Below are 26,430 nucleotides of genomic sequence, written 5' to 3' on the forward strand. Positions count from 1 at the left end.
TTTCAATACTGAAATCTTGATCGTACTAAATTCCAAACCGAAGGCAAAAATGGCTGAAGAAACTCTCCCAAGATTTCAACTTCTTGATGATGATCAAATGCAAGACTTGCTGACAGTAAGAGCACCAAAAAGGGTACGTTAAATTCAGTCATAATACTATAATATTACATCCAAGTATTTATATTAGCCCAGCCCCAACCCTTAGTAAACAAAGCATGAACAAATTCACTTGCATTTGTGACTTGTACTAAAGAGAGACTTGAATCATTTACCTGCTAGTCTGTAGATCCCATATTCTGATGTGACTGTCGTCTGATACGGAGAAGAGATGTAGTCTCTCAGAGTCGGGATGAAACTGTACAAGACTGTATAAATGATAAATTTCAGTGTAAAATGACAGAATTACATACAGTACTGACCAATAAAGCTTACTGATTCAATACTGTGAGGTGAAAATAATGATAACTAATAAAATATAATGTGCAACATGAGGCAATCTACATATTTCTGGCTTTGCAAAATGGCGATAAGGTCATTGTCACTTCTTCCATCTGTTGTTCAAAGCACCCTGCAAGTACACAATGGGCTGACTGGACCCTTTCACATCTTGTCATTTGTACTGTGCAGGGCCAAGGTGGGTGCGTTCACACTAAGCTATGCTATGGATGACTGACAAAGGAAAGCTGCTGGCTTAAAGGTGAAGTCCATAAGTTGATTTTAAAGGGAGTGTAGCATGATGAGACTAGGTGTCTCTCTCGTGGCCCTACTCGGGGCCAATAAGGAGTAATATGACTACGGACGACGAGACCTCAGCAATCACGTGGGTGCTAAATACGCAAAACTGAAGCGTGCGGAGAACTTCGGTCTGTTTCGCGAACGCTAGCACGCTGACCATGTAGAGGTTAAGTCGCTGAATACCGTTAATCAAGTCCGTTCGTTTACGTGCAGTTGTCCAAAAGAAGACGTAGATGGCGTTAGCCAGTATTTGCTCAGCTACACTCCCTTTAAAAGGAGGAGAAAAATGAGAGAAACGAGTGACTGAAAGTTTGGCAAAAACTGATTAAAAATAAGTAAGAATTATATTTATTTTTGAAGGTGCGAATTAGTAACTCTGAACTGGAGAGGATCTCGCAAGATACGTCAGTGTTGATCTGTACATCACGAGCCTATGCCATTCACATGTATATCCACTATTAGACAACTCACTCCCAGATCCTAATCAAATGATTGGTCATGCACGGTCACGTGTGATTCATTTACTGAGCCTATTGCACGCTTTTTCATAAAACACTGTGCAATATTTTCCAGTCCTATTGCACGCTTTTTTAGCGCATGTGCATGATGCGCATAGAGGTTAGCGCTCAGTACTGTGTGTGCATATTGGGCCTATTCTTGCTCAGCACTATGCGTAAATGGGTATAGAGGTAAGTGCGCTTGTTATATCTATGTGTGCGATGTATAAAACAAATGATGCATGTTTTCATTCGTTCATTAAACGATTTATCCACCCTCGTTGATGCTGTGTGTATCTATCGCACTCAGCCTAACAGCTTCGTGCAATACATACAGCCTCAACTGGAGTGAGGATAGATCGTATAATGAAATCATGCGCATGCATCATTCGTATACTAAAGCAGCAAATAGATTTATTAAGACTATTTTACTACTCTGCACAGCCTGATTTTGTGGGAGAGAGTCATTCACAAAGGTACATTGAACACAAGCTGAAGACCCTCACAGGCACGAAGAAGAGGAAAAATACGCTTCGTCGCAAAGACTACAGATGAGGATAAAAGTAAGTTCAGAGATGGGGTAAGGCAATATCTTTCCTGAAAAAGAAATTGGACAAGTCAAAGGTTGTAAAAGACTTTTTGTAGTAATGAAAAACGATACCACACTGACTTTTGGAACTTCTCGAAATTATTGTGTAGTAGTTATTTTGATAAGTCAGCTATAAATCATTTTCTTGTTCCCAACCTTTTCTAGCGACAAGGCATCTAATATATTTAGCCATGTTAAAAACAAAGTCAAAGCAAGCCTAGAGAGAATAGATAGATCTACGATAAGACCAGAGTATAAGTTGGCCATCTACACTAGATATTTGGCTGCAAATATCTGTTTGTTTTCTTTAACTATTTATGCCCCAAGGAATGCATATACCCCAGATGTCTAACATCTATTGGCAGGGCCACACTTTGAACCTAGTGAGATTGTAAGCAGAATGGGACCCGCAAGTAAGCCATGCTCTTGATTGCACTATTGATAGAGAGTCACAATGAACACAGAAGCAGTCGTCTATTGTAGTGTGCCAACGAAACCTTAGTAGAATAGAAGATACATTTGATGTTCGCAATAGCTCATGGAACATAGTGACAAGAGCGACAGCCTCCACCACATTTTGGTAAATTGTACAGTGTTTCTTGAAAGATACAAATTGCATCATAACAACATTCTATGATATTTGTATATAACAGCTAAGGAATCACCCCCCCCCCCTGGATTATGTGAACATATACGCCAACCTTGACAATAGTACTATTGCATGGTACCATTCCCCCTCATATCCTTATTACGACACAACGCCCTGACCTAGTAAGGATTTGGGAGACCATGGTGAAGATCTTGGTCATAGAGCTCACATTCCCCTTTGAGACAAACATTGAGGAATCAAATGGGAAGAAATTAGACAGCTATAATGATCTTTTCAATGGTTTGGGAGACAATGGCTACGAGGCTACTGATTTTGCAATTCAAGTAAGAGGACACAGAATACATTAACTTTTGAATACCCCACCAAAGCATACTATGTCCGTGCTTCCAATGAGCCAACGCACCCTTTATTGTAGTCCCGTTTTTTACTGTTTAAGAAGATTTATCGCAATTGCCAACGAACACAACCAAAGAAAGTTGATGTTATTATTTCTATGCTTCTACTTGCTCTTGCCCATCACACATCCAAATGTTTATTTTATTACGTTTAACAACACTTTTATACATTTTCCGCTATGATCCATTCTTGAAAATCATGAAAAATCACTGTGAATACTGTCGCAGAGATGCCAACTTTTGGAAATCAGAAATAGGGAGGATTTGTAATCGACACCAATTAATGTGCGCGTAGCGCACATCTCGAGCGCGTAGCGCCCGACACATGCGGCCGGGGTCCAGGGCCCGCCTTAGGGCCCTGGAAGCTCTGGGGTTCTAGATGCTCTCTGGTGCAATCTGAGCCTTATTTTGGAGCATTTTACATGTGTATTTAGTTAAATAATTCCCCCTTTTTTTTTAAATAACATAAAAATTGTACAAAATGCATGATGAATTACTTTCAGACTTCCGATTACACAGGTACTTGATACTGTATTCGGTCTTATACTTCCGAGACCATTTCCTGGTCTTATTTTGCTGATTTTCCGCCATTTGGATTCTGTGGCAATATCCACGCATTGGTTACGGCGATCCATATGCTGAAACAATCTTTCGCTACTCTTAATTTGTCTTTTAACATAGTGGAATTATTACATGCTTAAGTTAGCAGATGATATTTCTCTTTCAATTCACAGATATATATACTGATAAGCGCCCTCCAAAAAAAATCATAATAAAAAAAAAAAAAAAAAAAAAAAAAAAAAAAAATCATTTTTTTTTTTTTTAATAAATCGGGAGGATAAGGATGGTGATCGTAAGGTCGGGAGTTGGGGTGAATTATCGGGAGCCTCCCGATAAAATCGGGAGGGTTGGCATCTCTGCTGTCGGAAAATATAGTACACACACACAATCAACGTAAGCATGCACAGCCCAGCGAAACAGACCGGAAGCGACTTGGTAACCAAACTATCCTAGAAGGCATTTAAAATGGGGCCTGAACATAACACACAGGTATTTTTAATATATTAGCAATAGCGAGAATTGCACAATAAGTGAATACAAGTAAACTCTATTTAGGGGTTTTTGTTTAAATACTATTTTTTAATCATGAGGCCTACATTTTTGGTAATCCCAAAGTGGTATATCTGTCATGTGAATTTCCAACTGTGCTTTTGTCCATCTGTGCCCTACCTGACAACGCCCTGAGAGCCTTTGAGGTTATGGGTGCAGTACTGGCGGACGATGTCCCAGAGTTTGATGGTACTATCACTGCTTCCCGTAGCCAGGAGGGTGGACGTTGAGTCAAAGGCCATACTCACCACTGGACCTCTGTGCAAAGACTGAATAAAAACAGCAATAGAAACATTATGTGTAGATCTCCACCACCACCATCATACACCATCACCATCATCCTCACCATCATCATTATCATTACCACCTTTATCATCATCGTCATCATCATAATCACAAACACCATCATACACCATCAAAAGCTCCCTCAGCAAGCAACTGTCTAACCCTGACCCTGATCTGACTGTAACCCTTATGCGTTGTATTGGTGCAGGGTGGGGTATTCTTTGTTTCATAATAAAGAGAAGGTCGAGTTCTCATAAAGGTAAGACAAAATATTGTGACCTTTCTTGTTCTATTCATTCTCCCATGGCTGAAATTTTGGACCTAAATTTCATCATTTTTATGCCATGTAAAAGTAATCCAGAGCTGCCAACCTGTGCAACCCCCCAAAAAGGAAACATGATGGCAAAAAAAAAAAAAAAAATAGATGGAACTTCGACTGCGCGCAGTCGAAAATGATGCCTCCGTCATAGAGCAATTTTAGAAACCAAAACAGAAGAAATTTGTCAAATTGAAGTTCAATTGTAATCCATTAACAGGTTCTCAGATTATCGTGATTACAAGCAATTTCTCACATAAAGTCTTGTTCAACCATCTACTCCTTAAAAGCTACACTTAAACGACAAATAATACAATCATATGCTCCCCCTCTCTAAATTAGTATAACAAAACCGTGACTTATTTATTCTTTATCATGCAACTGCTCACTGCACCTGCACTTGCACCGCACCCTCTTGGTCACTCAGTTTTTCGAAGAGAGTTATGTCGCCAATTCTTTTTACGAGGCCGCCATCCATCTCCAGCCTAACCGCTCACGATGGTGGTCTCCTGCGTTCCAAATTACCTCTCTAATTTATTGAAAATATTTCATATTTCTTATGTTATTGTATGCTTCGTACATGTTTATCGAATGATATAATTGAACATGATTTTTCATTTAATTACTTTTGTAAACATTGTATTCATTGTATTTGTTATTGTTCGAAATTTTGTACTTTGACTTTGAATTTGTATATTTTTGAACGCAGAAATAAAATCAATCAAACAAATATACATATATGACCCTTTGATCTTTGACCTCATGACCCTAAAATCTACTCAATTCATTGGCTCTGCAAGATGTCCTGAGTTAAATAGTAATCCATCTGTCAGTTCTAAGGAGAATGCGTTCACAAGCTATTTTTGCATACATAATGAGCCCATGACCTTTGACCTTATGAACCAATAATCTACTCAGTTAATTGGCTCTGCAAGATACATAAATGATCTTAGTTTGGCAGGAAACCATCAATCTGTTCTAATGATAATGCGATCACAAGCTATGTTTGCATACATAATGAGCCGCATGACCTTTGACCTTGACCTCATGACCCCAAAATCTAATCAGTTCATCAGTTCATCAGCTCTGCAAGTAACATACATGACCTAAGTTTGGCAGGAATCCATCAATCGGTTCTTGAGATTACGCGATCACGAGCTGATTTTGCATACATAATGTGCACTGTGACCTTTGACCTCATGACCCCAAAATCTAATCAGTTCATTGGCTCTGCAAGATACATACATGACCAAAGTTTGGCAGGAATCTAGCAATCGGTTCTTCAGATAACGCGATCACGAGCTGTTTTTGCATACATAATGAGCCCTGTGACCTTTGACCTCGTGACCCCAAAATCTAATCAGTTCATCGACTCTGCAAGATACATACATGACCAAAGTTTGGCAGGAATCCATCAATTGGTTCTTCAGATAACGCGATCACAAGAACGGGACGTACGTATGTACGTACGGACGGACGGACGGACAACCCGAAAAACATAATGCCTCCGGCTACTTTGTAACGGAAGCATAAAAAATTAGAGCAAAAAACAGAAAATTCGTTAAAAAGAAACTTACTCACGCGCGACACACTTCCAATGCAGAAATGTGCATTTCTCATGCTTATATTTCCATATTAGGACCTATAGTTTATTTAAAAGTAGGTAAAGTCTTTTGTTGTTGTTGTTTGTTTGGTATTAACAGCGTTTCATTCTTTTTGAGAATATTTACGCCTTTAACTTTTTTCTTTGTTTACTATTGAAGTAGTGATTAACATTTTAGGACTTTTGGTTGATGTTCCCCCCAAAAAATATATATATAATTTTTTTTTTTTTTAAGTACTTTGGGAAGAACAAACGTACCGGTACTACAGTATTTGGGAGTAAATAACAGAATAATTCCAGGGAAAAACGTAATGGTTGGCAGCTCTGGACTAGTCCCATATACCTATTTCTTTTTGCAATGCATGTGACTTTCAGCGTGATCGAGCTAATTTCTAATTCTTTTTTGTGATTTCACATTAAGTCTTATAAAGAGTTGTGATAGATACGAATGAATTGCCAGTCCTCGAATCAATCACAAGTTTGCAGTCACCTATCTCTTATGATTCAGTTGCAATTGATATTAATCGCAAATAAGTCAATATCAACTCTTTATAAGACGGCGCCAATCAATCTTGAAGCCCCTATTTAGTGCTGTAGTTAAACGTTTAACCATCCGGTATCCGACTGTCCATGGCACTATCCGTTTTGAATTGGACGGTTTCTTTTCCCGTTTTTTAAATAATTTTTATTATTATTATTATTTTTTTAATAATAATTCAACAAATAATGTACATAATTAGAAACAAAATCACTGAACAAAAACAAGTGTGGGCGACATTATAATCATCATAAGTCAGCCCTGACTGTTGAATTGCAGAGGAACAATGTACACGATAACAATCAATTGCAAGATTGTAGATTGAGAAGTTGACTCGTAAAACTAAGTTCCCAGCCTTGAAATACATGCACAATACAGCACTGCTGCCATTTAAATCCCAAATCCTGACCTCCGCAATATCACGATCGTGAGCTATAAACATGAATACACGTGCGTACTATTAGCTTCATAAACAAAGTGAAACCCAGTCATTGTTCCAAAGCATGTCCGATAGTAAAGTCTCCGTTTTCGTTCAGTGATTTAGTTTCTAATTATGTGATTTCTTATGATTTTCCAATTAAAACACAAATTTTTAAAAAAAATTAAAAAATAAAAAACACTTAAAAAAAAAAATTGTTGTAACCGAAAACCGTCCAGTTTTGACTGGCGGTTAAACGGAATTAGAGATATCCGTGATGTAACAACACTACCCCTATTTTACCTGCCAAGTCCTAGTACATGAACCATCTTTCCAGTTCCACTGCTTCAGTAATGAGTTCCTGTATGCTACCGCAAGAATCTAAACCAAAGCAAAAAGACAAACACATATATATTAAAAGGAGATCCTCACTCTGCTTGCTATGTCCTAAAAAGCTTAGACTGATTACTTCATAAAACTAAACTGCACTACCCTTAGACCAACAGTAATATTCATATTTATTATTAAATTGAATTGGATTGAATTGATTTGATTTATTGAGAAATCACATCAAACAAGCAGCTCGCAGGCTGAAAATGTTCAATTTATAAACAAGTTAAAAATATAGAGAGATATAAACATATACAAACCTAAAATACATATTGTAAGTCATTGTAAGATGAAATCGAAATTGCAAAACAAAGTTATACAGTAATGTAATAATATACTTTCATGTTGAAAAACCAAGATGGTGGGAAGGAGAGAATGGAGAAGAAAATAGGAAGTTGTTTGAGCGAAGGAATTGAGAAAGTATTTAACAATTGCTAAACAAAAATTTCTATTACAAAAAATGAAATTAAGCATTAAAAAACTAGATGGAACTTCGACTGCACGTAGTTGAAAATGATGCCTCTGTCATAGAGCAATTTTAGAAACCAAAACAGAAGAAATTTTAAAAATTCCAGTTCAATTGTAATCCATTAACAGGTTCTCAGAATATCATGATTACAAGCAATTTCTCATATACATATATGACCCTTTGATCTTTGACCTCATGACCATAAAATCTACTCAGTTCATTGGCTCTGCAAGATGTCCTGAGTTAAATAGTAATTCATCTGTCAGTTCTAATGAGAATGCTTTCACAAGCTATTTTTGCATACATAATGAGCCAATGACCTTTGACCTTATGAACCAAGAATCTACTCAGTTTATTGGCTCTGCAAGATACATAAATGAAGTTTGGCAGGAATCCATCAATCTGTTCGAATGATTGTACGATCACAAGCTATTTTTTGCATACATAATGTGCCCTGTGACCTTTGACCTCGTGACCCCAAATTCTAATCAGTTCATCGGCTCTGCAAGTAACATACATGACCTAAGTTTGGCAGGAATCCATCAATCGGTTCTTGAGATAACGCGATCACGAGCTGTTTTTGCATACATGAGCCCTGTGACCTTTGGCCTTTGACCTCGTGACCCCAAAATCTAATCAGTTCATTGGCTCTGCAAGATACATACATGACCAAAGTTTGGCAGGAATTCATCAATCGGTTCTTCAGATAACGCGATCACGAGCTGTTTTTGCATACATAATGAGCCCTGTGACCTTTGACCTTTGACCTTGTGACCCCAAAATCTAATCAGTTCATCGGCTCTGCAAGATACATACATGACCAAAGTTTGGCAGGAATCCATTAATCGGTTCTTCAGATAACGCGATCACGAGAACGGGACGTACGTACGTACAACCCGAAAACATAATGCCTCCGGCTACTTCGTAACGGAGGCATAAAAACCTATTGGATGGGATGAAATTAAACCGTAAAAGTCAAAATGACAGTCTCTATTCCGTTTTCCCCTTTAATATAAATGTAATGACAATATTCATCTAGATCGAGAAAGTTGTTCAAATAAAATTAAAATGAGTATTTAAATAACAATATAGTGTAATTTCGAATTAGATATTGCACATTACATTGGAGAAAAAGACCCAAGTCAAATAATTGGCAAGGGCATAAATTTGTATCAAAAAAAATATATAAAAGAAGGGAACACTAATGACCTAATGAAACAACGGATTAAAATATGCTTACAGTTTAAGGCAGTCTGAGAGTAAATTGGATAAAAGTGTATATTGCAAACGTATTATTATACCGGTTTGTTTAAAACCAAATATCTATTAATATGCATGAGAATAAGAAAGTTATTTGTCTAAAAAATATAGTACAGAGTGTATTTAACAATTGCTATTGTTAATTGTAATGACATCATTCATCTGAAACAAGAAAAAATTGATATTTGAATAACAATATTACATAATTTCGTATAAGATATTGCACATTATATTAGAGATAAAAAGCACAACATTAATATTTAGCAAGGGCATACGATTGAAGTTTAAAAAAAAAAAAGGAACACTAATGAATTAATAAAATAATGAAACGATTTATAGATTCGCGTTAAGCAGTCTTATTGCAGAGGGCATTGTTGACGAGCGGTATCGAGCAGTCCTACACATGGGGGTATCCAAGTGGTGCGAGTAACGTAGACGCCGGGAGGATATTTCGCTGCGTAGGGGCGGAAGGAAGTCTCGATGCCTGGAAGAAGCCAACAGGCTCTTGGCAAAGGAGAGCAGCAACTGCTCATGTCGCTCGGACATGCGATTGATGCCAAGTGTTTCCAAAGCGTGTTCATAGGAGATGTACTGATCCCTCAGGATGATGCGAATACGCTTTTGGATCCTCTCAATATCATTGATTTGATTTGTTGTTATGCTTGTAGACCACAATGGAGATGCGTATTCTAATAACGGACGAATGTATGTGGAATATATATTCACTAGGTCGTGCATCGGGACTGACGCTTTCCGCAGACGACAAATCGTGAATATTCTCCTTCCAGCTATTGAGACCACGTCAGAGATATGGCTATCCCATTTGAGATTCGCCTGTATAAGAACGCCAAGCAGCTTCAGGCAATTCGTGTCCTCCATCGGTCGATTATTCAGATGTAAGCTCGGAGGATTCGCTCTGTTTTTGGAGAAGTCAATTGACATGGTCTTACTTTTCTGACCGTTGAATTTCATGTCATTTTCCTTACTCCAAAGTGTCAGCTTGTCGAGATGATCCGCTAACGTCGAGACGCCAGAAGTGGAGCGTACCTCAAGAATGCTCAAATCGTCCACATATTTCCACCGTTGATCGAAATCCATCAGAGCGTCGTTTACCAGCGTTAGAAATATCAAAGGACCCAGCTTGGTCCCTTGAGGCACTCCGCAGGTCAGCGATAATTCTTCGGAGATACAGGGACCTATTCTGACTGCCTGGGTTCGATCACTCAAGAAGCTAATTACAGTTGATAAGATTGCTTCATCAACACCATACTTATGAAGATATTTATCAAAGTGATTGGTGAATGGCTAAATGCCCATGACTCTCATCTAAGAGACCAAGGTATCGATCTTTGCTCGATGCTTACATCCTTGGAAGACGTTTTTCCAACATTTTCCCTCTCGACCCAGGTATAACTAGAAATATCGCAATCTGTATTGCCGCGCAATGCGAATGTATCCCCCGGCAGTGGAAACGATTTTGTGTCATCCTTATGTTCGAAGGAGGGACAAAGATCCCCTCTCCCCTCCCTGAAACAAGAGGGTGACGTAGGACTCGCCACTAGTGGCTCAGACTATTGTCAAGACTAGGAGCAGCATCACCAAAACAATGTGTGTAGATTGTGGTAGAGTATAATGCATCTCTGTAGAAAGAACTGTCACCTGCAGAGCGACACAAGATATCCCCCAAAATATGACCTTCGGACTCTATAACAGACAGAACACAGGTGGCAGGATCACGAAACACTAAAGATGTAATTGACCAAGATACACCTCCAAACAAAATTTGAGAGAAATCCGATAAGAAATGTGGCAAAAATGGACAAACGACTTTTGACCCTATGAAGGATGGAACAATGAGGGCAGCATCACTAAAAAGTTAAGATGTATTGTACCAAGATACATCTCTAAACAAAATTCAGAAAAAATCCATCTGCAGAGTGCACTCACACCATCTATCAAAATACCGTAATTAACAGTGTATTAACCGCACTTTTTTTACCGCTGGTAAACATAAACAAGAAAAGCGGCGCCTATGTCTCGGCGAGACAAAAATCGGGATGCTGTTTATATACGTTACAGACATAAGTCATGCTGCAATTCCAGGTACCGGTAAACAATCTCTGCATTTAGCAGCGGTTTAATTGTGTCACCGAGGCTTAAGTTCTTGGTTTAGTTATATACTATCGTCCTGAAAATGACACTCGTTTTCAACGCCTTCAAATCATCCATCGGAAGTTCTGACATCAGAAAAAATATTTCTAATGTGAATGTTATATCATAATCTTGAATCTGGTAAATTTTCATGTAATACTGATGATGCTAAATATGAATTTTGGGCCCGGAATTGTGCTCTGTCACTGTCAAGTCGATCATAATTGTGTTGGGATTGTTGGCGTATGTGAAGTGGATACAAATGTGATAATTCATCTAGTGAGATGGAAGAAATACGTGACGATGAAGAAAAAAAATTAAAAATCAAGCGATATTATGTTGATACTTGTCACGAACCTACAAATATACAATATTTTATTTTTTGATCATTATTATTGTAATATTTCTGGTTGATTGATGATTTTAACTATCGTGAAGATGGATGTTCGTCGATTCTAAATATATGTTTGGTGGGGGGCGTTGGGAATTTGAGTGTATTTCATATTTTGAGTGTGTGTACATGCAAGTGTTGGTTACATGATACATAAGTGTAACAATTTCTGACAAACTTTACAATATAAATCATGAAATAAGTATATATTATAGTATTTTTATTTATTTATTCTGGAAAATCATGGGAAAAAATATTTAACCTCTTAAAAATAAACACTTATAAAAACAGTAATGAACAAGGCTGATCTGCAATCCAATATGGCAGCTTGCATGAATCTCATCTTTAGACAACAACACCCGACAAATCTTCAAAAAATAATCAGTTAAAGACAAATTGATATCATGATTCTTACACAATTGCAAATAAAACATGATTAAAGACGGAAATATGAATGTAAGTACAACTTTTCATCTCAAATTAGTGCAGGATGAAAGTAGTGTTTTTCATCAGGAATGGTGGGCGAAAATCCCCCGTGCTGGTCGGCCCAGCACCTGCCCAGTCCCAACCACTATTAGCCTAATCAGGCAATCAAACCTTGGCAAATGTGATTAATTTTTGTTTAACCGAAAACCGTCCTGTTTTGACTAGCGTTCAAACAGAATTGAAAATATCTGTGATGTTACAACACTTATTGAACAGGGGGAGAAGAAAAAAATTATTCAAAAAAATTATTTAAAGGTGAAATTCAAAGAAGATCACAAATATGTCAACCTATGTATCACTAGAAACTGGTAAGATAACAGATGGCCATCGAACAGGTTTTAGGTCAACTACATATCGGGTGATTTATAAAAATACAAATACAACCACCTCCATAGCAGCTGGGATATACGAGAGATTCGCCGGAAAAATAGCGATGTTTTAATGATGTCACTATATGGACCAACACCGCCCAAGCAGACGACATCCCATAGAGAATGAACATAATTGCAAAGCTATTTTTTCTCAAATTATAATGAGTTTAGTGTATATAAATGTAATGGCATTTCAAACCATGCAAAAGAGGATATGACCCGATTCTGATAACTAAAATCTTTTGCTTGTAAATACACAGGATAGGGGTTAATTAACAATCAAAGAAACCAGACTTTCAAATTGAAAAACCCCTGGAATGATATTAAGGACGGCATTTGTTCCCTCTTGAAACGCCGAACATACCCCGGTGTGTGCAGCTGAATATACAATGGCGTCTTATTTTGTTTACAAGCGACAGATTCCTTTATTTTTGTATCGCTGCATTTGTCATCAAAATAAAAACATGCGCTGGGTTTAGAGTGAGGCAATAGATTATACTTTTAGCCTGACGGTAGTGAAGTAAGAGAAAGAACTCAAGAGAAGATGAAAACACATGCACTGAAAATGTGTGAGATGTCATGGGACATCGTCTGCTTGTGCAAGTCATGTCCATACTGTGATCTCACATATCTCAGCAGCGTTCGGAGAGCTCTTCAGGTGCTATGCCGGGGCTGTATTTAAGCATTTTGTAATTTATAATAATCATTACTTCGAATGTTTCCAAGCATTGAATTTTGATAACCTTGTCGAATCAAAGTTCAACTTTGCAATAATGAAAATAAAGTTAGTTTTTAAAATCAATGAATATCTACTTTAAACAAATTATTAAAAAAATAAATTTTAAAAAAAGGGTGAAAAAGACAGGTGCGGTTAATACACGAGAGCGGTTTATACAACGTTTATTACGGTATGGCCTTTTACCCTATAGGAGACGGAACACTGGGGGCAGCATTACCTCAAATTATAAGTGTGCAGATTATACCAACATACACCTCCATACAACATTTGAAAGAAATCTGTCAAGGAATGTGGCAGTTAGACCGCACACAAGAATATGACGTTGCTGTGGCGGCGGGACTCTGCTGAATCTAAAGTATCCTCCTGCCGGGGGATACAATTATAATGTAGCTATTTAACTCACCTCATCATCTTTAGTGACAGCAAAACATGTCACTTCATCCGCACCCTCCTGTTAAAATAACATAAAAATTCACAAGGTTAATACAATTCTTTTCTGCTTAGCTATATACTGGTCATTATTCAATCATTGTCTCATTTTGATCATTCATATTCATGAAACTGTTCGAACATCACAAGGTATAGAAAAAGCTAAACTGTAATCAAAACTAGATGGATCTTCGACTGTGTGCTGTCGAAAATGATGCCTCCATCCACCATAGAGTGATTTTACAAACTAAAACAGAAGCAATTTTTAAAATTCAAGTTTGATTGTAATCCATTAACAGGTCCTCAGAATATTATGATTACAAGCTATTTTCCATATACCGGTACATGTATGACCATTTGACCTCATGACCCTAAAATCTAATCAGTTCATTGGCTCTGCAAGATACATGTCTTGAGTTTGATAGTAATCTGTCTATCGGATCTAATGATAATAAGATCGCAAGCTATTTTTGCATACATTATGAGCCCCATGACCTTTGACCTCATGACCCCCTAAGTATAATCAGTTCATTGGCTCTGCAAAATAATCCATGTCCTGAGTTTGATGGTAATCCGTTCATCGGTTCTAATGATAATGCGATCACAAGCTATCTTTGCATACATTTTTTTTTTTGGGGGGGGGGGTAAAAAAAGTATCAACATTTTAAAATGGTGCAAAATCTTACATCTTTGATGCTATGAACAGCCTTCCCTGTCACAGCATCCAGAATCTTAACTTCATCTCCATTTGTACAGAAGATGTGGCTGCCATCTGATGCTACATAGACTTTTCCTCCAGTGTAGAATGCTTCGATCCTGTTTGCTACTCTGAAACTGAATGAGAAAACTGTCAAAATTTAGCATTGAGGGTTGAAATGTTCATCAAAAATCATAAGCATATTTTAGCAGCATTCAAAAGTAGAGAAGAACATAAGCAGCAATATGCTGATATAGAATTACTGCCCTCAATATCTAAAGGTGAATTTGGAAGAAAGTGATGAAAATATGCATGTTTGCTATTGTTGGAATGCTTATAATAATAATAATAATAATAATAATAATAATAATAGCCTAATAGTCCACTCCAAATTTTATTAAACCGAAACAGAAATTCTTTTTGCCCAATTGATCGTGAGCCCGGCAGCCACTGAGCATATATATTGATTGACAGAAATTTGCATGTGTTGTTAAATTATTATTAGACTTAGAAAGATCAAAAGTGTAAGCAGAGGAACCCGGAAGCATTGATATTCTTGTTCGTGACGTAGTATATGTGACGTATTTCCGTGGACTGTTCCTAAACCCGGAAGTACAACATATTATTTTAATGTAAATACGTACACAAACATAGGTCATTTTTTTAGTAGATTTTGCAATTTTTGTGATATTGAATGAATTTACAATAAAGAAATGAACATTCTTTCAATTAGTATGAGCATTGGTTACTTCCCGATGTTTGGTTTCCTTGAAATATTGACGTTTGGTACTGTAAAATTGATCGTCTTGCAGATCCTGACACACTGGCTTCGCCTATGTTTTGTTTTGATAATTAGCGTAACTTGAACTTCGCGGCACGGGGAAAACTCGCGATGAGCTCAGCTCAGCCGTTCATAGTGCAGTGTTCACAGTAGTGTATTGCAGCGTGACATTTTTTGGAGATAAAGTTGTTTTTCTCGGTTATAAATTAGCTGAAACGTCTCTCAATCGAACAAATTAAGCAGGGAGACCGCGATCAGAATGCAGGTGAGCTAAAACGGTTGTATTACTCGGCTTGTAATTACTACTGGTCTAGTTGAAATGTCTGCTGATCGAGAAAAAAACTCAGCAAAGAGACGGCGCTGTAGTGCGGTACTTTCTCTTCGCCATGCATGTCGAATCGACGATACAACAGGGAAGAATCGTTGGGGTAGCACGAAGAATCACCCCCTTTTCCCCATCAAAGACTTCTTCCAATCATAATTTCAACTGGCCAGCCAGATGCTCAGAGAAGTCGAGCAACTATTATTGTTTTAGAGCTCCGTAGGGGCAACAAAACCTTGTCGATTATTATCGTTTTTAGATCTCCGTAGGGGCAACAAAACCCTGCCATTATCATTTTAGAGCTCCGTAGGGGCAACAAAACCTTGCCGATAATTATTGTTTTAAGATCTCTGTAGGGGCAACAGAACCTTGCCGATTATTATTGTTTTTAGAGCTCCGTAGGGGCAACAAAACCTTCCCGATAATTATTGTTTTTAGATCTCCGTACGGGCAACAAAACCTTGCCGATTATTATTGTTTTTAGAGCTCCGTATGGGGCAATAAAACCTTGCCGATTACCTTTGCCGATTATTATTGTTTTAATAGCTCCGAAGGGGCAAGAAAACCTTGCCGATAATTATTGTTTTAGAGCTCCGTACGGGCAACAAAACCTTGCCGATCATTAATGTTTTCAGAGCTCCGTAGGGGCAATAAAACCTTGCCGATTATTATCATTTTTAGAGCTCCGTTAGGGGCAACAAAATCCTGCCGATTATTATCATTTTTAGAGCTCCGTAGGGGCAACAAAACCTTGCCGATTATTACCGTTTTAAGATCTCCGTAGGGACAACAAAACCCTGCCAATTATTATCGTTTTTAAAGCTCTGTAGGGGCAACAAAACCTTGCTGATTAATAATGTTTTTAGATCTCAGTTGGGGCAACAAAGTCTTTTTGAACATTACAAGTCGGGGTTGACTTATGACTATAATGTTAGCAAAACTTTTGTGGATTTAAATATTGTGGCCGTAAGCGGTTTGATTTTGAAAAGGGCATTCCGGCCAGTGAGAGGGGCAAGGCGGCAAATTGCTGATTGCCGGTGGGTAATTCGAGCCCTGTTACACGGTTTTAGTTTTGAAAAAATTCTACAAAATATCACTTCAAATTTATTACATTTGTGGGTAAAGTCATTATTACGTTTGTGGGTGATTCAAAATTATTACATTTGTGGGTAAAGTGGTTATTACATTTGTGGGTGAAATTATTACTTTTGTGGGTAAAGTGTTATTACATTTGTGGGTAAAGTGTTATTACATTTGTGGGCGTTATTACATTTGTGGGTGTAACACCCCCCCCCCCCCCCCCACTTTGGAAGTCGCTCAGCCGCCCCTGAATCATCATCATCATGTTAATCAGAGATTCTACCCTGAATGACTAATAGTAATTATGATGTAGCTACAGTGGTCTAGTTTACTCACTCACTCAAATTGGATATTCTACTCTGAATGAGTAATGATAATATAGTAGATATAGATCTAGATCAGACCTTCTCAACTGGCGGCGCGCGCGCCACTTGTGGCGCTTGTGGTCAGTCGGAGTGGCGCGCGGCTGTTTAAAAAAATTGATAAAATATAAATTAAAATTAAAACTAAAAAAACTATATTTAAAATTAAAAAACTACGCAAAATCAAAAAGTTGCAGTGGAAGTTGAGCCCAAAATGTAAGCAAGCCATTTTGTTTGTTTAATTTTCACTTGATTTTGACAGGTTCCGTGTTTATTGCACCAAAATAACATACATTTACTTCCAGTGTAGATTTTACCCAGGAATTGTCCTAATTATTTCACACCAATATGAAATTATGATTGATATTTTATGGAATAAAAAGGTGTTAAATCAGCCACATCTGGGCCTTAAAAAAGCCCTAAAATCTACTAGCTTCCGGGGGCTTCGCCCCTGGACCCCATCTATCGCCTCGGTCACTACACTCCCTCGCAACACAGTCACCAAACATACAGGTTGGCACTTCAACCTTAATAAAATTTTGTTTTGGCACTTCTAATAAACTAGTTGAGAAGGCCTGGTCTAGAACAAATATTTTAGTTAGTAGCGCATAACATGTAGAGTATATCGGTGAAGGGGGTGTCGGTCTTTAATACATTCGCCGCTAATTCCCATTTGCTTTAAATGTGCCTAAACTCACATGAAATGTAGATTATTATATACCTCATCGAATACAGGGTGCACAAATTCTAGCAGCCGACATTAAAAAGGTCTTATTTGAGCGCATATCAACCAATGTCCAGAACAAATATTTTAGTTAGTAGCGCATAACATGTAGAGTATATCGGTGAAGGGGGTTTCGCCCTTTAATACATTCGCCGCTAATTCCCATTTGCTTTAAATGTGCCTAAACTCACATGAAATGTAGATTATTATATACCTCATCGAATACGGGGTGCACAAATTCTAGGAGCCGACATTAAAAAGGTCTTATTTGAGCGCATATCAACCAATGTCTAGAAGAAATATTTTAGTTAGTAGCGCATGACATGTAGAGTATATAGGTGAAGGGGGTGTCGGTCTTTAATACATTCGCCGCTAATTCCCATTTGCTTTAAATGAGCTGAAACTCACATGAAATGTAGATTATTATGTACTTCAGCAGATACGGGGTAAACAAATTCTAGCATCCGACATTAAAAAGGTCTTATTTGAGCACATATCAACCAATGTCCAAAACAAATAATTCGTTAGTAGCGCATAACATGTAGAGTACATGTATATTGGCAAAGGGGTTTCGGCATTTAATACATTCGCCGCTAATTCCCATTTGCTTTAAATGTGCCTAAACTCACATGAAATGTAGATTATTATATACCTCATCGAATACGGGGTGCACAAATTCTAGCAGCCGACATTAAAAAGGTCTTATTTGAGCGCATATCAACCAATGTCCAAAACAAATATATTCGTTAGGAGCGCATAACATGTAGAGTATATCGGTGAAGGGGGTTTCGACCTTTAATACATTCGCCGCTAATTCCCATTTGCCTTAATTTTGCTGAAACTCCCATGAAATGTAGATTATTATATAGTTTAGCGAATACAGGGTGCAGAAATTGTAGCAGCCGACATTAAAAAGGTCTTATTTGAGTGTACATCAACAAATGTCCAGAACAAATATTTTAGTTAGTAGCGCATAGCATGAAGAGTATATCGGTGAAGGGGTGTCAGTCTTTAATACATTCGCCGCTAATTCCCATTTGCTTTAAATGAGCTGAAACTCACATGAAATGTAGATTATTATATACTTCAGCGAATACGGGGTAAACAAATTCTAGCAGCCGACATTAAAAAGGTCTTATTTGAGCGCATATTAACCAATGTCTAGAACAGGCCTTCTCAACTGGCGGCGCACGCGCCACTTGTGGCGCTTGCGATCAGTCGGAGTGGCGCGCGGCTGTTTAAAAAAATTGATAAAATACAAATTAAAATTAAAATTTAAAAAACTATATTTTAAAATTAAAAAACTCAGCAAAATCAAAAAGTTGCAGTGGAAGTTGAGCCCAAAATGTAAGCAAGCCATTTTGTTTGTCTGATTTTGACTTGATTTTGACAGGTTCCATGTTTATTGCACCAAAATAACATAAATTTACTTCCAGTGTAGATTTTACCCAGGAACTGTACTGCTAGAGACTAGTAGAGCTGAGCGACGAGCTGCTGCGTGGTAGCACTAGCAGTATAGTCTGCTAATTTACGGCCAGGACGAAAGAATGTGAACAAACATCAGCCATCTCGTCTAAAATGTAGTACATTCGACTTCTCAATAACGAAATTTATACCAGGAATCAAAAATAGACCTTCATACATTATGAAAATAATATTTTTGCAGTGATTTACTGACAAAAACACTGCTCGAAATTCAGTGGTCCGAGTCGATACAACGCACATTTAATGTACGTGCGGCAATGCGAATTGCGAGCTGTGAGTAAATTGTCCGAAATGCCATTTTTCTGTCATTTTACCTAAAGAGAAGTTATAGATTGTCTTCATTAGTATCATTTAACACAATTGATTAGACCTCTAGTCTAGATTAGTAATTAAAAAGTTAGATTTGGGTATTGGCCTCCCTATTCAGGCTTCGACTCGGACCTCCAGCGTGGAGATACCCTGGACTCTACTAAAACATACTGAAAATCAACTAAATCTTCATCAATTGTTCAAATAATGGTCATGATTTAAAAGTTGTGTGAAGTTATCTACCGTGTATTGTAATGTCTCAGATCCTAATTACTTGTACGGTAGATAACTTCACACAGGCGCGCGCCCGCCCGCAACCCAGCATCGGTATGTACTTGTATTCTGCAGCGGTTTGCCATGAAACCTGTCAGTCAAATTGGTAAGTGGAACCGATTTATTATAGCCTAGGCCTAATTTACAATATAACATACACAAGGTAAAATGACATTTGGGGGGATTTTCGGGGCATAAAAATATGGCCATAAATGGCCTTGGTGTTAGCGAGGGAATGCGTATAGTCGGCTTCCGTCTCTAAAGAGAGAGCCGACCCTACCCAAATAAGAGGAACGAAAGAGACAGAAAATTCGGTCTAGAACTAGCCCTGACCATAGAGATCCTGTATGATAAAGACCCCCTGATTGATGTGTACGTTAATAATACAGCTAGTCCGTTGACCCGGAAATATATCTTGCGGGTCATAGATCACAGTTCAAGTACGGCGAAAGGTACAGCTTGACGAAAATGGGACAATTCGTATAACTCACTAGCTAATAGTATAAGTAAGTCCATAAATTTTATATTTGTATAAATAACTGTAAGAGTTCATCTAAAAATATGTAGGCCTAGTGTAAATAGGAGAACACTACCTAACCTAGACCTATACCTATTATGATTTAGAAATCAGAAAATAAGATCTAGATCTAGATCTAAATAAAGAAAATCGGGGAGAAAATGTTGTGTACGAAAAGATGTTCATCGCTGGCTCTAAGCTACCCCCACGGTACGAGATCTCTGGTGTACCGTCTGTATTGGGGAATGTCAACAAATGTCAGTTTTATTAAAGAAATGACCCAAATCAGACGGTTATTTCTGTCTATGAGTATGACTATGACTCTCTATGCTTTGCTGGAGTGGTTGTTCCCAGGTAATAAACATAACAACTTTTAACTCATGATCTTTATTTGGACATTAAATGAATATTTACTTCATTTTGGGTATGTTTTAGTAGTCTAGACCTGTCTACATGGGTGTCGATCCCGGGGGGGGGGGGGGGGGGGGGGAGGGGGGGAGGGGGGGAGGGGGGGGGGGGGGGGGGGGGGGGGGGGGGGGGGGAGGGGGAGGGGGGGGAGGGGGGGGTATATCCCCCCCCCCCCCCAATATTTCAGGTGGGGGGATGGCCTGTACAATCATCCCCCCCAATAATTCACCATAAAAAAAAAAACCCCAAAAAGAGAAAAATTAATGATGAGAGCCCGGTGAGAGTAGTTAATGGTTATTACTCACAAGATGACCATCAATATACACATTTTGCTATCTCATTTTCATAATACATACGTAAATGAGACAACCGTATATGAGACAAGAATAAATTGAATTCTCGCTCATATGGCTTCATCAGGAATTGATGAATTTATTCAATTTATTCAATCAACAGCATCATAGAAATGCAGTGCGCCAAATGCAAAGCCACAGCCTTAAAAAGCAACGAGCTAAATGTTAAGCACGAAGCGCAAAAGTGCAAAAAAAAGTAGAGAGTGGGAGAGAGAGATAATTAGAGACAGAGAGGAAACAGGCGTGTAGCCAGGTAGGGGGTGGTGGGGGAGGTCGCCTGCCCCCCCCCCCCAAAAAAAAAAAAAAAAAAAAAAAAATGCCGGCCAAAAAAAAAAGAGAGAGAGAGAAAGAAGAAAGGAAGAGGACGTAGGAAGAAAAAAAATTAAGAGTCGAGAACGGTACAACGCATCGTCATCTTTCTTTAATAATCTAATGAAATGTCAGAGCTTCCGCGCGGAAGGGGGGGAACTGAATTCAGACAAGGATTAAGAGTCGAGAATGGTACAACGAATCGTCTTCTTTCTTTAATAATCTAATGAAATGTCAGAGCTTCCGCGCGGAAGGGGGGCTGGGAACTGAATTCAGACAAGGATTAAGAATCGAGAATGGTACAACGAATCGTCTTCTTTCTTTAATAATTTAATGAAATGTCAGAGCTTCCACACTACGCGCGGAGGAAGGGGAACTTGATTCAAACAAGGATTAAAAGTCGAGAACGGTACAACGAATCGTCTTCTTTCTCTAATAATTTAATGAAACATCAAAGCTTCCGAGCTTTGCGCGGGACGGGGAACTCCCCTCCCTGCACCCACCCCTAGGGAGCGCGCTTTGCGCGCTCTGTAAGTGATTCGCACGCTTTGCGTGCTTACTCCCGCCCCCCTAAAATATAATCATTGCTACGCGCTTGAGAGGATAATAACCCATATTCTCTGAAATGTTATCTTTATTGAGGGTTACTTGAAAAAAGTTAATAACTTGTAAGGGAGGGGTTGCAACCTGCCACACGCTTCTACCTCTTGGTTGCTTTGATCCATTGCCGAAAATATTTTGACACCTATCATCCTAGCCTTAAGGGCTCTCTCAAAATGTTTTTTTACGATATTATTCGAGAAAGCCTTAACCGCCTCCCATACCACTGCACGGAGAGGTAGGTAAACAACATCTCAAATGGGTCCAAAATCACACTTTCCCGCACCCGACCAATATTGGACAGTGGCTTTGATGAATTTTATGATATTTTTTCTCCTAACTACCTACTGAATTTAAAAATCGGAGGTAAAAATAAGAAAATAATAGCAATTCACGATCTCTACACAATGGTGATGACCTCTGACTGGCACTTCCGTGATTGTGCTGCTTCCGTATAATGCGCTGTACGAGTGTTATGCAGCGCATTTACCGGAAGCAGCACATTTACGAAGCGCAAGTCAGAGGTCATCACCATTGTCATGATTGTGTAGAGATCGTGAATTCACACGGTACAGGTGAAAAGGGAGCTGAGCTGTATCGGTCTCGAACAAACAGAGCCCTTCTCAACCTCGTGCATATTCAGCGATTTCGAGCGATCGGCGCTCGATAGCATGAATATTCATATTTTCTTCGCCACTGCCGCGCATGCGTACCTTCTCATGGCTATTTTGAATCAACGCTGCGACATGGAAGAATCATTGGTGTAGTACCCCGAATTAACCTTTTTTTCCCATCGAAGACTTTTTCAAATTATACATTCAAGTGATTGGAGTTGAGCCCTGAGGAGTCGTGTACCCTATGATGTAAAAATTGTAAGTACTCCCTTTCAAGTTCAAGTTCAAGTTCATTTATTCAAAACCACACAAAACATGATATAATCTTTTACATGAAAAAGAGACTGGTAATAGTACATCATTAAGTGAATGGTTTTAGGACCCCTGTAGAAGCTAAGCTTGTGAGCGGGGCCCTATAGTCAACAAAATACATACATTAACGATATGGCAAGGTGAATAAAAAGAATGTAATGTTTATACAAGGGATGAAAACAAACTAAGCTACAGAATATAGAACACACAAAAATATTCACACACACGCGCGCACACACACAGTCCTTAGTGGTCTATAAGCGTTTGAAAATGAGAAATTATTAAGATACAAAGTAGAATTATGTCAGTTTTCCAAGTAGGTACGTTTTAGATAACCTTCTAAACCTAGAAAGAGTTTAGACCGAAAGCTTCAGTCTCTATACCGTCGGTTGTTCCACTGAGACTACGTCTGGCTCCACTAGACCTCCGGTTATAGAGACTGAACGATCGCCTATGCCAGCCTATGTTGAAGATATCACGGCTAGATTTTAGCCGTTAGGCCCCTCCCACAAACATGAACAAACTTGCCACGGCCGTATTGTTATGCCCCCAAAATCCCCCAAAATGTCATTTTACCTCGTGCATATCCAATTTTACATTAGGCCTAGGCTATAATACATCGGTTCCACTTACTAACTTGATTGAAATAATCTGTTTAATGGTCCCTTTTAAGGAAATTATGGGTCAAAATCGACATCCATGTTGAAAATCTTGCAAGCCGTGTTAAACTCTCGCTGCCGTCAATCTCATCCCTTCTAGTCTACGCCGAAGGCAAAAATGTTATGAAGGAAAAACTGTGATAACGCCATTACGAACGTGTAGATGGCGCACAGTTTTTCCTTCATAATCATTTTGCCTTCGGCGTAGACTAGAAGGGATGAGATTGACGGCAGCGAGAGTTTAACACGGCTTGCAAGATTTTCAACATGGATGTCGATTTTGACCCATAATTTCCTTAAAAGGGACCATTAAACGGATTATTTCAATCAAGTTAGTAAGTGGAACCGATGTATTATAGCCTAGGCCTAATGTAAAATTGGATATGCACGAGGTAAAATGACATTTTGGGGGATTTTGGGGGCATAACAATACGGCCGTGGCAAGTTTGTTCATGTTTGTGGGAGGGGCCTAACGGCTAAAATCTAGCCGTGATATCTTCAACATAGGCTGGCATAGGCGATCGTTCAGTCTCTATAACCGGAGGTCTAGTGGAGCCAGACGTAGTCTCAGTGGAACAACCGACGGTATAGAGACTGAAGCTTTCGGTCTAGAAAGAGTTGTACTAGAGGTCTATATTTTATATCATCAGGCAAACTGTTCCATTCTTTGCAGATTTAACGATAATATCACCCAATCGGCTGTTTTACTAGCCCCCATGAGAAACCAACAAAACCACCCGACGCTCCGACGCCTGCGGCGCCGGTGTTGGAGCTTCCCGGAGTTACAGCGTTCGGAGAGCTCTTCAGGTGCTATGCCGGGGCTGTATTTAAGCATTTTGTAATTTATAATAATCACTAGATTATTATAAATTACAAAATTAAAATAATTACATTCATTACTTTGAATGTTTCCAAGCATTGAATTTTGATAACCTTGTTTCAACTTTCAACTTTGCAATAATGAAAATAAAGTTAGTTTTTAAAATCAATGAATAGGGTCTATCTACTTTAAAGCTAGACCGAATTTTCCGTCTCTTTCGTTCGTTAGCCTCTTATTGGGGTAGGGTCGGCTCTCTCTTTAGAGACGGAAGCCGTTTATACACATGTCCTTGCTAACGCCACGGCCAGTTCTGGTCGTAGCGTTTTGCCCCAAAATCCCCCAAAATGTCATTTTACCTCGAGCATGTTATATTGTAAATTAGGCCTAGGCTATAATAAATCAGTTCCACTTACCAACTTGACTGAAATAATCAGTTTAATAGTCCCTTTTTAGGAAATTATGGGTCAAAATCGGAATCCATGTTGAAAAAGATTTTCAAAATGGATTTCGATTTTGACCCATAATTTCCTAAAAAGGGACTATTAAACTGATTATTTCAGTCAAGTTGGTAAGTGGAACTGATTTATTATAGCCTAGGCCTAATTTACATTATAACATGCTCGAGGTAAAATGACATTTTGGGGGATTTTGGGGGCAAAACGCTACGACCAGGACTGGCCGTGGCGTTAGCAAGGACATGTGTATAAACGGCTTCCGTCTCTAAAGAGAGAGCCGACCCTACCCCAATAAGAGGCTAACGAACGAAAGAGACGGAAAATTCGGTCTACTTTAAAGCTAGACTTTCTAGGGTCTAGATCTAGACCTATATCATCCCCCCAACCACGGATACAAATCGACACCGTTGCCTGTCTACTAGGAGTCGGGCTAACTCGCACCAGGGGACAGTTTTTGCATGTTTAGGTTTAGGGTTAGGTTAAGGGTTAGGATTAGGGTTAGGGTTAGGGTAAAATGACAAAAAACGACCGTTTTTGCAGCTGGGCCGAGTTGTCCCCTGGTCCGAGTTAGCCCGGATCCGTTTTAGTAGTAGGGTATCTCCACGCCGGAGCTAGGGGTCAAATTTTAGATACGTTTCTGAACAAGCGCCGTTTCTTTGACATGACCAAAACTCAACTTTGTTTAATCTTTAAAGGTGATATAGATCTAGGTCTAGACTGTATAACTTACTTCGTTTTTAATGTCGTCGCCATATCGATTCTTTATTCACATGTGATCCTGGATTCTATTCTCGGCCTCCAATAGCTAAGGCAGCCGGCAGAGGGTATTCAGTCTTTTGCTCAGGCTACATTAGCTAGTACAGTACAGTTGATCTGTAGGCTGCGCGCGCTAGCTATGCTATGGGATATACACGTGTGTAGGCTAGCGATAGCAAGCATGCTACTGCATGCGGGTGTAGCTTTTTTTCACACACGCACCTGTACGCGTATTTTTTATTTACACGGCAGCGAGGGGAAAAGCTCGATTAATTCCAATGAAACCGCTCGCAGAGAGCCTAGTCTGTAGTCCGTGACAATACTGTGGCCGAGGGCATTATGTTCACGCTCTCTGTGTAGTCTGCAGGCACAGACCCTAATTTGACACTTTATCAAAAAAATCATTGTGCCTTGAGAGAAGTCTAGCCCAGCTACCTACTAAGGCGTAAATATTCACTTCTGAATGAAAAACGCCTATAAATTAAAACAACAACAACATGTTTGTGTCTACAGTACATGGCCTATAGTAGTCTTATAGTGCAGACTCACTTTTACGACTGACCAGGGTTTGTGCTTGCAGACTACTCTCTGTGCCACGGTGTCGCATACGCATATTATACATGACTGGCAGGGAGTGTAATTTATAACATTATTTGGGACTGCTGAAGCCTGAAGCAGGGATATGTGAGTTTAAACATATCCCTGCCTGAAGGGAGTTATATTTTCCCAAAGCGCGCAGCGCTGAGGGAAAATATGGTCACAAGGGAAAATATAACTCCCTTCAGGTCCAAACCCCCTGCCAGTCAATAAAT

General features: G+C 38.9%; 1 protein-coding gene across 1 annotated transcript; it reads right to left on the bottom strand.

The window, feature by feature from the left end:
* Positions 1-253: 253 nt before the first annotated feature.
* Positions 254-25,939, bottom strand: LOC105441570 (transducin beta-like protein 3). The gene is made up of 6 exons (XM_030987838.1): positions 25,593-25,939; positions 14,469-14,616; positions 13,757-13,804; positions 7,400-7,477; positions 4,057-4,205; positions 254-365 (listed from the first exon to the last, which is right to left on the bottom strand). The coding sequence occupies exons 1-6, from the start codon at positions 25,613-25,615 to the stop codon at positions 269-271; spliced, it is 543 nt and encodes a 180-aa protein (XP_030843698.1). The 5' UTR covers positions 25,616-25,939; the 3' UTR covers positions 254-268.
* Between the last annotated feature and the right edge of the window lie 491 nt (positions 25,940-26,430).

This window comes from Strongylocentrotus purpuratus, unplaced genomic scaffold (assembly GCF_000002235.5).
Source record: "Strongylocentrotus purpuratus isolate Spur 01 unplaced genomic scaffold, Spur_5.0 spur5_contig_47, whole genome shotgun sequence".
NCBI classification, from domain to species: Eukaryota; Metazoa; Echinodermata; class Echinoidea; order Camarodonta; family Strongylocentrotidae; genus Strongylocentrotus; species Strongylocentrotus purpuratus.

Coding starts and splice junctions, on each gene's coding strand:
- LOC105441570 (XM_030987838.1), bottom strand. CDS start 25,615: ATGGCGACGACATTAAAAACGAA. Junction 13,805..14,468: donor CTGTTCATAGCATCAAAGAT/GTAAGATTTTGC, acceptor TTATTTTAACAG/GAGGGTGCGGATGAAGTGAC. Junction 4,206..7,399: donor CATGTACTAGGACTTGGCAG/GTAAAATAGGGG, acceptor GTTTTTATTCAG/TCTTTGCACAGAGGTCCAGT.